Raw genomic sequence first — 13,274 nt, 5'->3', positions numbered from 1 at the left:
AGGGGCGTGGACTCCTGAAGGAGCCCAGGCACACACTTTAGGTACTATATCTCATTTGCCTTTTCAGCCTGGTGAACCGAAGAATCATGGAAAAGTTCAAGTTAGTAAAGGTTAGTGTATACCACACAGTGGTGGAAGAAATACTCAGATACTATACTTCATTTGAGGTACAAGTACAACAATATCTACATATGTGAAAGTATTGTGATATTCATATATTGTGGTGTTCTAAGAGAATCGAAAATAAAAGTAATTGATCCATTTAACATATTATTATACATGATATTATTAGATTATACCACCGGTGATGGAAAGTAACTTAGTACATTTACTCAAGTAATCCACAACTATTTAGAAGGAAATACTGCACTTTTCACTCCACATTGTTGACTGAAAAACTTTACTTACTTAGCATTAAAATAAAAAAAAAATATATATATATATACATATATATATATATATATATAATCAACAATATGATGTATTAGTAAAGGTTAAGATAAAATTAAACTTGATGTACACATTAATATGTTAATGATTATAATCAAATACAATAATATATATTAATCTGAAATGGGACATTCAACAAAATGAAAACTTTTAATTTTGGCAGCATATTTGATTTTACTTCATTAAAATTTTGAATACAGGACTTTTCGTTATAGTTCTACCCTGCCTTATTGATATTTTTCACTCAATAATATTTGAGTGTTTCTTCCACCAGTGATTGTTACTAATGCATGTTGGTAGAAGAGCTTAAACTAAGCAGTATTTTACGTTGCAGCTGGTTGAGGTGGCGCTCATTTTAATTTATATACTATTATGTACGAATGGAAATACTGATGTAAAGCACAGATACAGTAACTCAAACTTGCATTTACTGCTTCTGTAGCTATAGTTGGGCCATCAGGGAGGTCATGAGATGATTATTGGGGGAAGGACAGAAGAAAAAACAAATTAGGATTCTGAAATTCAATTTCAGGCTTTTCTTTAGTCTTTGCCTTTTAATGGCTCCTCCACTTTCCCCCAGCTGCTCCCTCTGCAGGAGGGCTTTTAAGCTTTTCTGAGCACTGTCTGCTTTTACAGCTGTTTGGCACTATCACACTATAATGACTTAACAGCTAGTACAAAGACTGCCATTTGAAGGTTTCATCTACATGCTGCTACACAGAAAGACAGTGTAGAGTTACTGTATTGTATTTCTGATGTAAAATGTTTAAATGGAATAGGGAAATTGTTCTTTCCTTCCTTCTTTGTCCTTCTATTAGGAGAGAGGGTGAACAGTGAACTCAGTACACACTTACAAAATATTACAATATGCATATGTATGCTTCGATTGGAGGCATACACCCAGGTGTCCGTTTATTAGTTTTAATTAGCACAAAACTAATGCAGGCTAATAAAACAGCTCTGCAGTAATTCTACCATCATGAAAATGTAAACTTTCACAGAGGTGTTGATTAAGCTTCATGTTCATGTTACAGCTGCAGTTGGTTCTGTTGAATGGATGAGTTTATATCAGCGAGATATGTTTTGATTGCATATTTCTCACACTTGAACCTATAGCAACTATTGTATTGCACTTGTTTCCCTTTTAACACAGAAGTTAGATGGAGATGTTAAAGTGAAAAGCCTCCAGTGACTGCATTTATTTACACTTTGAGAAAACAAACAACAAACGAATAAGAATTGACGTATTGCAATTTTTTTGTAGCTTGTTAATATGTCGGCTAAGCTAACGTTAACTACTAAATCGGCACACAGCAAACATTCATGTTGCAGACTGAAGGAATGAAAGCAGGGTGCTGGATTTTAAACACTGTGATGCTGATGAAACTTATGCATTGTAAAAAAAAAACCATGTCATACCCACCCAACCTGTAAAGAGACTTACAGAGATTTCCATTTACTTTTTAGATCACTTTACAGTCACTGGAACAGTCAACTCATCTCTTACAGTTGGTAATAGTAAGGAATATGTCATAATGCACAATATATACTAAATAAGTGAAAGGTTACAAGATCCATAGGAAATCTGGTTTCCATATCACTTCAATGATTCGGCAACAACAAAAATTCAGTTCAATTTATTTGCAGTATGAAATTTGTGTTGAGTAACGCTCTTCCTCAAACAATCAAGGTTTAAATTCTATTCAATTCATTGGTTAAACCCATGCTTTTACCATACAAGTGAATCATCTTCCTCATCAATTCGGATCTGTGATATAGTAAACTCTAAACCCCCGACGCTGTAACACCTGTACCGGGTAGTTGATTTCTTGCAAAACAAGATGTAAGACGACATCGATGGTTCCGCAGTTTATTTTTTTAATGCTGTTATTGATGTGACTCGACCGAGACTGGGCTGAGAAATCTGGTGTTGTGACAACTTTCACCGCTTTGTCTCATGGACACACAGGAAAGGAAAGAGTGGACCTGCAAACATGAAGTCCAGCTGGAAGTGACACAAAAACCATAAAGGAAAGTTCAAAGTTCATGAGCTGCAGTGGGAAATGAAGGTTAAAGTCCAACAGCAGCTGTGCACAACGTTCAAGATACTAATAAATAATAACATTCATGAACATACAGTTCATTCATTTGAAATCAATTTTGACTAAATAAAAGGATTAAATGTCACATGTTATTCCCATGCCCAAGAGCAGTTAAGTCTGTTTTATCTGTCTTAAAGCTAGAAATCACTGAATCCTCAAATCCTACAACACAAGGGCACTGACTTTGTTCTGTCAACAGTTGTGTAATCCATTAAAATATCGATTAAATGTCACAAGTGACAAATGAAAATGTTGAATGCACTTTTTAATTGAACCCCCCACATTAACAGCTAATGAGTGCAAATGATGAACTAATACAGTAGAAACACAGACTCTGGAAGAATAAACTTGCCAATGTCATATTCTAAAAAAGCCAACGGCTTGTTTTCATCAGTCAGGCTGCTAAAGTTATATAGCTGAAATTACTTTGAGCCACTGGGAGAAATACATTACCTCACTAACCCCATAATCTACAGTAGCTGTGTAGTGTACCTCCTAACAGGGCTCATCCAGATTTTAAATTGGACAGAAGGTTTGAGATATAAAACAATCATTTTGGTGTAAGAAATGACACAAACATTTTATGGCATCACAGCATTATAGCCCCATTCATTGTTATAGAGCAAACTGGGATGACATTGCACATTTTAAGGTTCTCCCTTTGGTTTATAACTTTAGAGGCGAGTGTTGCATGTTCACAAATATTCACCAATCGGTTCTGGGGCACAGCAATAAGAAATGTGAATTCTGAAAAAGGGTTGGATTCTCCTTTAAATGCACAATCCATGACTATGATATAGTGTTCCACCCTCAAAGCATCTGGTGCAGAAAAATAACAGGCTAAAATTATAAATATTAAAGTCATTATATAAGCTGAAGCTCAGCTGAGGGGCAAACAGAGAATGAGCTAAGGACACAGAACAAAGAACACTCAAGGCTGATAGCTGCCCAGTTAGCACACCTGTTCTCCTGCTGCTCATCAGCCCAGCGAAGTACAGACAATTAAAAAGAAAATATTTCGCCAGTCTGAACTCCAAATTCATTCCCCACCTATGTAAATTCAAAAATAGTAACATCAGACAATTTTTGCCACTTTTTATGTGGCAGTAGTGAAAATTAGTCATTGACAAAATTTGGTTTGTTTCGAAATTATGGACACAGAGAACAATTAGATTCAAAATATGATGCAGGCTCAAGATGTTTTTTTTCCTGCAACTATTTTCCCCAAATGATGTACAAATGGCTTGATAAAGTAAATAGCATATGTAGCTGCTTTGAAAAATTCCCTGAGGGAGCATGTCCCCTGAAAATAGACTGAAGTTGGGGCTAAGGCCCAAATGTTTACCATGTGTGGCTCCGCCCCTGCTCATGATGCATGGGTAGGAAAACACTTGACAGTTAACAGTTAGGGAGTGAATTGGCCACTAGGTGTCATACTGGTCAAACCCTTTAAACCAATTAAGAATCCAATCAGAAGAGGGTGCTGTTGATAGTGCATACTTGACAGGATCCTACAACTTGATATATAGTCAGGCCCTTAAGGCACCCTATCCATAAACTGCTATGCAATGACTTTGAAACGACTACAAACTGGACAGGCACAGGCAAGAGAGAACTTAGGGGAAGTTATGGAAAACTCTCTCTTCAGCAGGTCTGCATGCAGTAGTTTCCTGTTTGTGCTGTTTGTACAAAACTTGAAATTATGCTTAAACATTTACCAACTCACAAGCACTAGGAAAACATGTAATAGTGTCTCTTTCGTTATTTAGTACACAATAAATATACCTTACTGCAAACATTTGCCTGTGCGTAATGGAATTGACTCATAGCTACTATTGCTTTTTTTTTCTTCCAAATTTAACCTCAATAGCTCTACACGTTCATTCATAAACATGATGTCATTTCATTTCCAAAATGTCAGCATGGTAGCTGCAGAGCATAGTTTGAGAGCAGAATGAAAAATACTTTCCGCACACGTGTTTTATCTCATCTCATGCTGTCAGCCTGACTTGGCACATTCATGTCAACAATGCATTCAGGGCTTTCTGGTTGGAATTAGGGGGGTGGGGGGTGTTTGTCTGGGTCTGATATAGCTGGATCATTGGCCTTATAGTCAAATTCAGCCAGAATAAGACGAAAATAAGAAATATAAAAAAACAAAATGAGTGGGCAGAGAGATTAGCTTAGTTGTCTAAAATATAATTTCTAAAACCCCCTCAGCTTTCTCGAAAGTAAGTGACGCTAACATCACTTCACAGATCGTCCATCCAAGCCGGGGCAATGCTGCCTTCCCGTTTGCTACGGAGAAACTCATTGCTTGCTGAGTAGTTTTACATAACAAGAGAAAACAATGTTTTTTGACTTTGTCTAAACAATTTAAAAGTCGACAGTTATTCTAATGCAGTGAAAGGTGGTAGAATAAAATGTGCGTCAAATAAATGTTTTAAAGTGATTGTCATCGTGAACATATTTGAAGAGAAAATTCATATAACAATACAGGCCAAGGCCAAAGACTAATTTGCCGTAGCGATTTTTTCAAGGTGGCTGGCTATCATTAAAAAATGAAGCCATTCGTGTCTACTGCCCGTAGGTTGCCAATTTCTGATAACTGTAAACGCAGCACCACTTTCTCCAGCCCCTGACGTCGTCTCCTCCTCCTGACCGCTGTGCCTCACTGGAGAGCTGCATGAGTGTAACAACAAGTAAGTTGTGGTAGCTGACCTGTTGGTGTGGTGGCTAAACTTCTATTACTACATGGTACGTGTTTCTTAAACGAGGCAGCGGTTATCAGTGTGATTCACAGCTAACGGGACGGACAGTCCGTTTAGCAGCCATAACTAAATGTTGCTAATGTTGACTAAAGCTAGCTAGTGGGTGCCAACCAGTGTTAGCTAACGTGTACATGCCAGGCAGTGTATAATTTGGCACACAGGTAACTAACAACATGCATGTTTCCTGGGGGTGGGGGGTGGGGGGCTATTTTATGGAAAACTCTGAGTTTCTTAACCCTGTGATGAGGGGAAGCTCTGTGTTTTCCGTTCCAGACACTGAGTTCACTTTAGCTCTGAGTCAGTTACCACAGTAATTTACTCTGTGGAACTAACCTGCATGCTGGCAGATTTTCTTCAACTAAGATTAAATTCCTGGTTTGACATTAGTTTGTTTCCCAATACCTGTGTTTACTAATATTAGGTCTTTTATGATCAATTAGTCATCAGTGTGAGGATATCCAGTGATCTCTTACAGTCAAATAACACCCTTGGTGTCTTCATCCTCAGCTCAGATTAAAATCTGATCACTGAGACTCTGGGAATCTTAGTGTGAATATTAAGTACCACATCTATTTAATAATTGCAAAGAGAGTGTATGATTCATTGGATCATATTTTAGATGATGTGAACACATGGCAGTAGTGCAGCTGCACAGTCTTCCTGAGAGCACACCCTCTCCTAACTCCTTAAACACCCATACATGCCTAACTAGCATTTCTGTGTAAATGTAAATGTAGTCTGAACCTGTTTTAACAGCATTTCAGTTACTGTATGTTAATTTACTACATGTGAAATACAAAAATGACACTGAGGCTGTTACTGGGTCAGAATTTGATTTTACAATCCAAGATCTATAAATTTATGTCTAATCTGTTTCATCTTTATTTTCATCTTCTTCTGCAGCAGAACTTTGTCCCCATCAGGTTACAGCTGAATAAATATATTTAAACATTTAATCTAACAAACAGTAGATCCCAGCACTTTAAATCTATTAGTGTAGTGTGTATAGTAGGTTTTAACTTGTTGACTCTTTTGTCCAACTCGGGCTCTTTCACTGCTGCTGCTGTTTTTTTAAAAGATAAATGTGCTTTAATGTCACACATCATTTTTTCTCTCTCCACTGGATTAAAATGGAGGTTCTGCTCTTAACCGTTCCCATGGTGAATTGTTGAATCGGAGCTCCAGTGGTGACGGCTTTTTATATTCCTCATGCACGCGCACAACTGAGGTGAAAATACTTATCGACTCAGAGTTCAGGGTGAGGCTCAGAGTTTGTTAAAACCTGATTTCTGGAATATCTCTTTGTGATCCAGTGGAACAGCAAGAATCTCAGCAGTTGAAAAAATTCCCCTACAGTGTTTTACTGTGTTTTCACAATAGTTGCTGTCGTTGTTATTGCCATGGCACCCCTCACATCATGTAGTTGTAGCTGTCTTATTGCACACTGGTGCCACCTGCTGTTGTAGTTTTGCAGGACTGTACAAACACACTTGTGTTTATTCACTTTGTAGTAATATTCACCTATTTCCCCACTCTTAAGTCAAATTGCAAAAAAGAAAACAGCAAAGACCCGAGATTAAGATTGTTGACTAAAATTACTGTAATGTATATCTGTACCTCTTTGATTTTGGTTAATCCTCCAATATATTGATTTATTTCTACTCAAAGTAAAGAGTTCCTACATTATCCTTATACGTTTAAGTATCCTCTTTTTATCTTATACATGTTGCTGCATTTTGAGTTTATGATCGTTTTCAATAAAGATTTGGGGGAAAAAAAAACCATAGAAATGAACTAGTGGTAAAAAAAAACAAAACAGAAGAGCAGTGTATCTGAGATGCTGGACTTAGCAAATGTTTGGCATTTATCCTTTTATTAATGATTTAAGTGAATCAATTATCAGATTTATTTTTGATTCATTTTCATTTGTCATTTAACTAATCAATTAAGCATGGAGCTATGGAATTTGTCTCAACCATAGGTGACAAAAAATACTAGTACAAGTATTTGTTCTTTTAATAGTCAGTGTTACTGTTTCTGCATTTGATCAATGTCTTTTTTACATTTTCTACAGCTTACTCACTTTTTATATTCACCATTGTACTGCAAGAATTAATGTCATATTTATTTGTTCAAACCGACCTAACGCATCCACCAGCATTTGTCTGTATGTACATGTTCAAACTGTGTGCCAGTGTGACAGAAGCAAACATGAGTGTAAAATAATTTTCACTGTATTTTTCATCTTTCTCTTTTTGTGCAGCATGAACATCGCACGACAAGTCCTGAATTGCTCCAGGTTCAAGTGCCAATCATTTAACATAAACTGCAAGAGAAGGTTTTGTACTTCACAGGTAAGTCCTCTTCAGAAATCTTTGAATTTAGCTACTCTGTTTAATGTTTGTTTGGAGATAAACCAAGAGACCCTGTTAAAAAAAAAGTTCTAGGTGCTTGGGTGGGCAGGTGGGATGCATTTGAAAAACTAGACCAAGTTTAAAACGTGATATATTGAAGAACTGTTGGATAATAGATCCAATTTATACAGTAACAGAGCCACCACAGTTACAAAAACACAGAGCAAAGTCGTGAAATGTTAATGTACACCACCAACCTTGTGTGCTTGATGATTATGTAATTTCTTCCTGCACAAGTACACCACTCCCTTATTCTGGGCTCTTGGCAGCTGCTGTAGTTATCATTTAAAACCGGTGGAGCATCATGTAACTGAGCACTTAATGAGATGTTCAAATAGGTGTAATGCATTTAGGTTTTGTGTTGCAGCATATAATGACATCCCGGCACACCCACTCCAAAAGAATTGAGGGACTGGACAAAAATGTCTGGTAAGTGAAAAAATAAAACTTTAATCAATGTGCATGACACAGCAGGAGAGGAGTTCTGAGCACATACCCTGGATCAGTTTCCCATTTCGAAATTCTGGAGAGCATGATCAGGTACGGTTTCCAAGCATGGAACGACAACCTGTCAGTTAGGGTTAAATCTAAACTCAGTCGTCCTGTACGGACTGTGATGAAGTTCGTACAGGGAGGAAACAACACCATTTGGTCTTTATACGAGATGTCTGTGCTTAGAGAGGCACAGAAAATAGCGAATGACCCAGCCAGCCAGATATTTCAGAGCAAGTAGGGTTTTACAGTAAAGCAGCTCATTCTAGTGTTTTAAGCAGCAAGCCTTACCCAGTCTTAGGTGCTTACTATTAATATTATTATTATTATTATTATTATTATTGTCACTATTGTTGTTAATTACAACAGTCAGATAAGTCTGTAAGGATCATCTTTGAAATATTTTGTGTCTGAATTGCTTTTTGTCCTTTGGTCAGAAACATGAAATGAGCTCTGTTCTGTCCAGTAATGATTCAAGTCATTGTCCATTCAGGGTGGCGTTTACTTCAGTGGCAGCAGACCCATCCATTGTTAACCTTGGCCAAGGCTACCCAGACATCCCTCCACCTTCTTATGTCACTGAGGCACTAGCAAAGGCAGCATCAGTGAACAGGATGAACCAGTACACCAGAGGCTTTGTAAGACTAATCAACTGTAATACCACAGTAGACTACGACAAACAGCAAATTCAATTTGATGCCCAGTTATAAAATTGACTACAAGTTGAACTTTATGATTCAAAAAATGTGAGCTGCAATTGGTTATTGTCATCTTGTATCTAATAATGACTTACATGTATTGTGCTCAACAACCAACTAAAACTCTGCATCTGCAGTTTGTAAGTGTTGAAATAGGAGCAGCCATATAAAATTTAAATGAACATTATGTTATTCATTGTAGTTCACTATGTGCTGTATACACTGCCTTTATTTTTCTAATGTACACCCTCTGTTTATTTAAAAGGGTCATCCAACTCTGGTGAAGGCCCTCTCTCAGGTTTATGGGAAGGTCTATGGACGTCAGATCGACCCTTTCAAAGAAATCCTGGTCACAGTCGGGGGTTATGGTTCCTTATTCAGCACCATGCAAGCACTGGTGGAAGAGGGAGACGAGGTGAGGTCTTTCCTCTCTCTCACTGGGTCATACGGGACGGTTTACATTCATAAACATTCCTGCAGTATTTACATATTTACTGTGTAATGTTTCTCCCTCCAGGTCATCATAATCGAACCTTTCTTCGATTGCTATGTTCCTATGGTACGAATGGCAGGGGCCAAGCCTGTGTTGATACCGTTACACCTTGTGAGTTTAACCTAAAGCCACTGGTGTCTGATACACATGTTCCATATTTACAGTGTTTACTTTGCCTTCTGCTGTGGCCTGAGAAGCGGTTATGATCATGACACAAAATATCTCCTGCAATATTTTAGAAGTGTGGAAAGAAGACCATCACAAGTGCTGACTGGTTTCTTGACCCAGAGGAGCTTGCCAGTAAATTCAACTCCAAGACAAAGGCCATCATCATCAACACTCCCAACAATCCTATAGGGAAGGCAAGTATACATCCCAGTCATCGGTCATTATGTTTGAGAAATGATGACTTGACATGACAGAGAAATCAAGTGCTGTCAGCGGTTTGTGTTCTCTTCCTGCAGATTTTCACCAGAGATGAGCTGCAGATGATCGCTGACCTCTGCATCAAACACGACACTCTGTGCTTCAGTGATGAGGTTTATGAGTGGCTCATCTACAGGGGCCATCAACATATCAAAATTGGTACTTTTTCAGAGCAACATACTTAAATCATACTAAAAGTATATTAGAGCCAATCAGCTTCATCCATCTCCTGCACAACAGAACCTCCTCCGTTGTCTTACACAGAGCTACAGGAATGGCATCCTGTTAAACAGGCTGCCAACGAATGCTTTAGATGCCATTTTCACCAGAGAGTCGCACAGCAAAATGGATTCTTATGTCCTTAAAGAAAAAGTGGAAACGTGGCACTGCAAGCTAGGTTCACGTTTTGCTCTAACTGTTTGTTGGTACATGTGACCCAGCTCGTCTGTTTTCCTGTGTTTTACATAAGTTACCGGAGTGATTTTCTACTGGGCTCTCAGGTCCTACCAAACCAACTCAATACTGTGCCTTCTTCCACTTAACACACGCCGTAACCTTAACTCTGTTGTTGCTTCTCTGATCCCCTGTAATTTCAAACGATTTCAGTCTGAAACAATAGTATGATTGTGGCCGTACTCTTCTCACACTGCCCTGAGGATCATTTAAAGCATTTGTGTACACCAGCACCCTAATATTCAAAACACTGAATCTTGCGTTTCATGGTTGTTATGTTTTGTCTTCTTTCTGTGCAGCCACTCTGCCTGGAATGTGGGATAGAACAATTACTATCAGCAGTGCAGGCAAAACATTTAGTGTTACTGGATGGAAGGTGAGATTTAAATCTGTGTATTTAAAACATTGTTTTAACAGTCAGTAATCAGTTCTTGCACACCATGGAGTTGAACTTTGTGTCTTCTAGCTTGGTTGGTCAATAGGACCGGAGCATTTGATAAAGCATCTTCAGACCGTCATGCAGAATACTCTGTACACCTGTCCGACACCTTTACAGGCAAGTCTTTAAAGCTCCTTCAAATCTGTGAGAAAAAGCAAAGCAATCAAATCCACTTTGATGTTGAAGCATGTCTGTTAATCTGCAGGAGGCTGTGGCACAAGGTTTGCTTCTGAACTATGAGCTGATGGGTCAGCCGGAGTGCTACTTCTCCTCACTGGCAGAGGAACTTGAGGGCAAGAGGGACCGCATGGCTGCCATCGTGCAGGAGGCTGGAATGACTCCTGTCATCCCAGAAGGAGGCTACTTCATGCTGGTGGATGTGACGTCTCTCAGTGAGTTACTGCACATTTACACTGGTGTTGCTTGCAAACAGTGTGGACATCTACAGATTGGTGGCTCATTCTAACTGTAATATAGTTTCGTTAACAATTTTCACTTTTCATGTTGATGTTATGTGCCTCAGTGAAGTGAATTTAACAGTTGATTACCAGTTAATGTGCGAGGGACGCTTGGACTTGAGGAGGGAAGAAATAACATCTCAAAGTTGTGATTGTGATGGGAGAGTTAGCAGATATGTGAAAGATCGTTGAGCGCTTTATGGAAAATACTAAAAGATTTTTCAGTTGAATCCATTGGAAAACCGAACATCTGTTTGCATCAATTTCAGAGTTAAAGATGTGTATTTTAAATGCGCTCACTGCAGTAACAAACTAGCTGAAAAAAAAATGAAAGTAAAAATAGTAGAGTAGAGTGCAACTGAATGATTGACATTCATTACATTTAAGTTTTTCCAGTGAGATTACTACAGGACCACACAAATAACGAAACAAAAGAAATGCATTTTTTGTAAAATGGGCTTATTTAAGTTAATATTTTAAAAGGCAAAACTCATTCAACTAAAATCAGAGTGATTATTACTGGACATACCTTTGTTCTTGGATATGTCCTTAGTGTTCTACACTATTATTTTCCTTTAAGCTAATAAAAATTGGAGAAGATGAATATCTTGATAAAATTTGAAACTTGAAACATCATAAATCCTGGTACATAACCAGGAGGATTCATTTCTGCCCTGTGTTCGTTGTAGATCAGGACCTGTCACATATCGTTGATGATGAAGCCTATGACTACAAGTTTGTCAAGTGGATGATTAAAGAAAAGGTAAATTAATTAGAGTTCATTCCATTTTGCTCCCTACGACACACAGCACTCACATTGGAGCTATCATGTTTAATTTTTTTTTAAAATTACTGTCCTTAATATGAAACACATTTTCTATAGAAACTGGCCGCCATTCCTGTCACAGCCTTTGTCGGAGATGAGTCCAAGAAGCAGTTTGAGAAATACATTCGCCTTTGCTTCATTAAGGTAAATACAAAACCTGCAGTTTCCTCTTTTTGGAGCGAAAAACAGAATTTTCATAACCTTTGTCTGTTGTTTTTCTGTGTACAGCAAGATAGTACTCTGGATGCAGCAGCGAACATCTTGAAAAACTGGAGTAAGATTTGATAGGGAGCAGTGTCTGAAGACCTCAGCATGATTTCAGGGAGGAGGACCATCCATGGGGTCAAACTGAGGGTTCGGCATTTGTTTACAACATTGTGCACAAATTGGGAATTATTGAAATATTTAGATTAAAACCATGAATAGTAAATTGTGTGTCCCTTATTTGGAGTGTATCCTGTTTTTAAGGGAGAGGATCAAAATTACGGAAATGAATTGTTGTAATAAATCCTCTCAGGTGTGAGGTGTGTAGTTTTTATCGGGTATATCAGTAAACAACCCCTTATTAATTTCTGTTTTCACACTGTATAGATTTAGTCTGTTAATATGTTAATAGTAAGTTAATATTTGCATAGGGTTTTAAGAATAGACACAATAGACAGGATAATTTTGATTTTTTTTTTTTTTTTACTGCTTTCTGTTTTAATAAATTTGCAGAAAACTTCTTAAAATCTCCTTTTGCTTTGTCATTATGGGGTATTGAGTGTAGATTGATCAGAATTGATAATGATTTTAGCATAACAAAATGCAACATAACAAAATTGGGGGTTTGAATACTTTGTGAATGCACTGCATTAGCTTTCCATTTGTCTTTAGGAATCCTCTGTAAATGTAACCACAAATGATGCAGATCTTTGTTGTGCCAAGAATGTATTTTGTTAAAACCAATGCAATCAATAACTGTACTGACTCAGCATGTTGTTTTCCAAATCATTCCGTTGTTTTTTCTGACACAATTTTTCATAAGTGTATGTGTGTATTGATTACATTCATACCAATGCCGCAATACTGAAATGCAATTCTGAATTGCATTAGATGCTGCATACAATTTACATGTGCCACTTGTTCATGCACTCTATATGCTTGCCTGACCAGTAAAATCAATATCACAGTAAATCTAGTACCTCCATGTAGGTTTTTACGTTAGACTACAGCTTAGTTGGCTCAGTATAGCAAAATGGTACCTAGCTGG

The 13,274-nt window shown here is 37.7% G+C and overlaps 1 protein-coding gene across 3 annotated transcripts; it reads left to right on the top strand.

The window, feature by feature from the left end:
* The first annotated feature begins 5,189 nt into the window (after positions 1-5,189).
* Positions 5,190-12,982, top strand: kyat3 (kynurenine aminotransferase 3). Of its 3 annotated transcripts, none has more exons than XM_022759195.1 (14): positions 5,190-5,254; positions 7,587-7,677; positions 8,105-8,166; positions 8,723-8,867; positions 9,193-9,342; positions 9,445-9,531; positions 9,660-9,782; positions 9,885-10,005; positions 10,599-10,675; positions 10,766-10,855; positions 10,944-11,130; positions 11,886-11,959; positions 12,080-12,166; positions 12,251-12,982. In XM_022759195.1, the coding sequence occupies exons 2-14, from the start codon at positions 7,588-7,590 to the stop codon at positions 12,305-12,307; spliced, it is 1,350 nt and encodes a 449-aa protein (XP_022614916.1). In that variant the 5' UTR covers positions 5,190-5,254; position 7,587; the 3' UTR covers positions 12,308-12,982. The 3 variants fall into 3 exon arrangements, with proteins under 3 accessions (XP_022614916.1, XP_022614915.1, XP_022614917.1); XM_022759194.1 differs by having other exon boundaries at positions 5,208-5,309; XM_022759196.1 differs by lacking the exons at positions 5,190-5,254; positions 8,723-8,867 and having other exon boundaries at positions 7,647-7,677.
* Positions 12,983-13,274: the final 292 nt, after the last annotated feature.

This window comes from Seriola dumerili, unplaced genomic scaffold (genome assembly GCF_002260705.1).
Source record: "Seriola dumerili isolate Sdu_G_001 unplaced genomic scaffold, Sdu_1.0 BDQW01000321.1, whole genome shotgun sequence".
NCBI classification, from domain to species: Eukaryota; Metazoa; Chordata; class Actinopteri; order Carangiformes; family Carangidae; genus Seriola; species Seriola dumerili.
The sequence above is the reverse complement of the archived record's forward strand: the minus strand, read 5'-3'. Positions and strand labels throughout refer to the sequence as shown.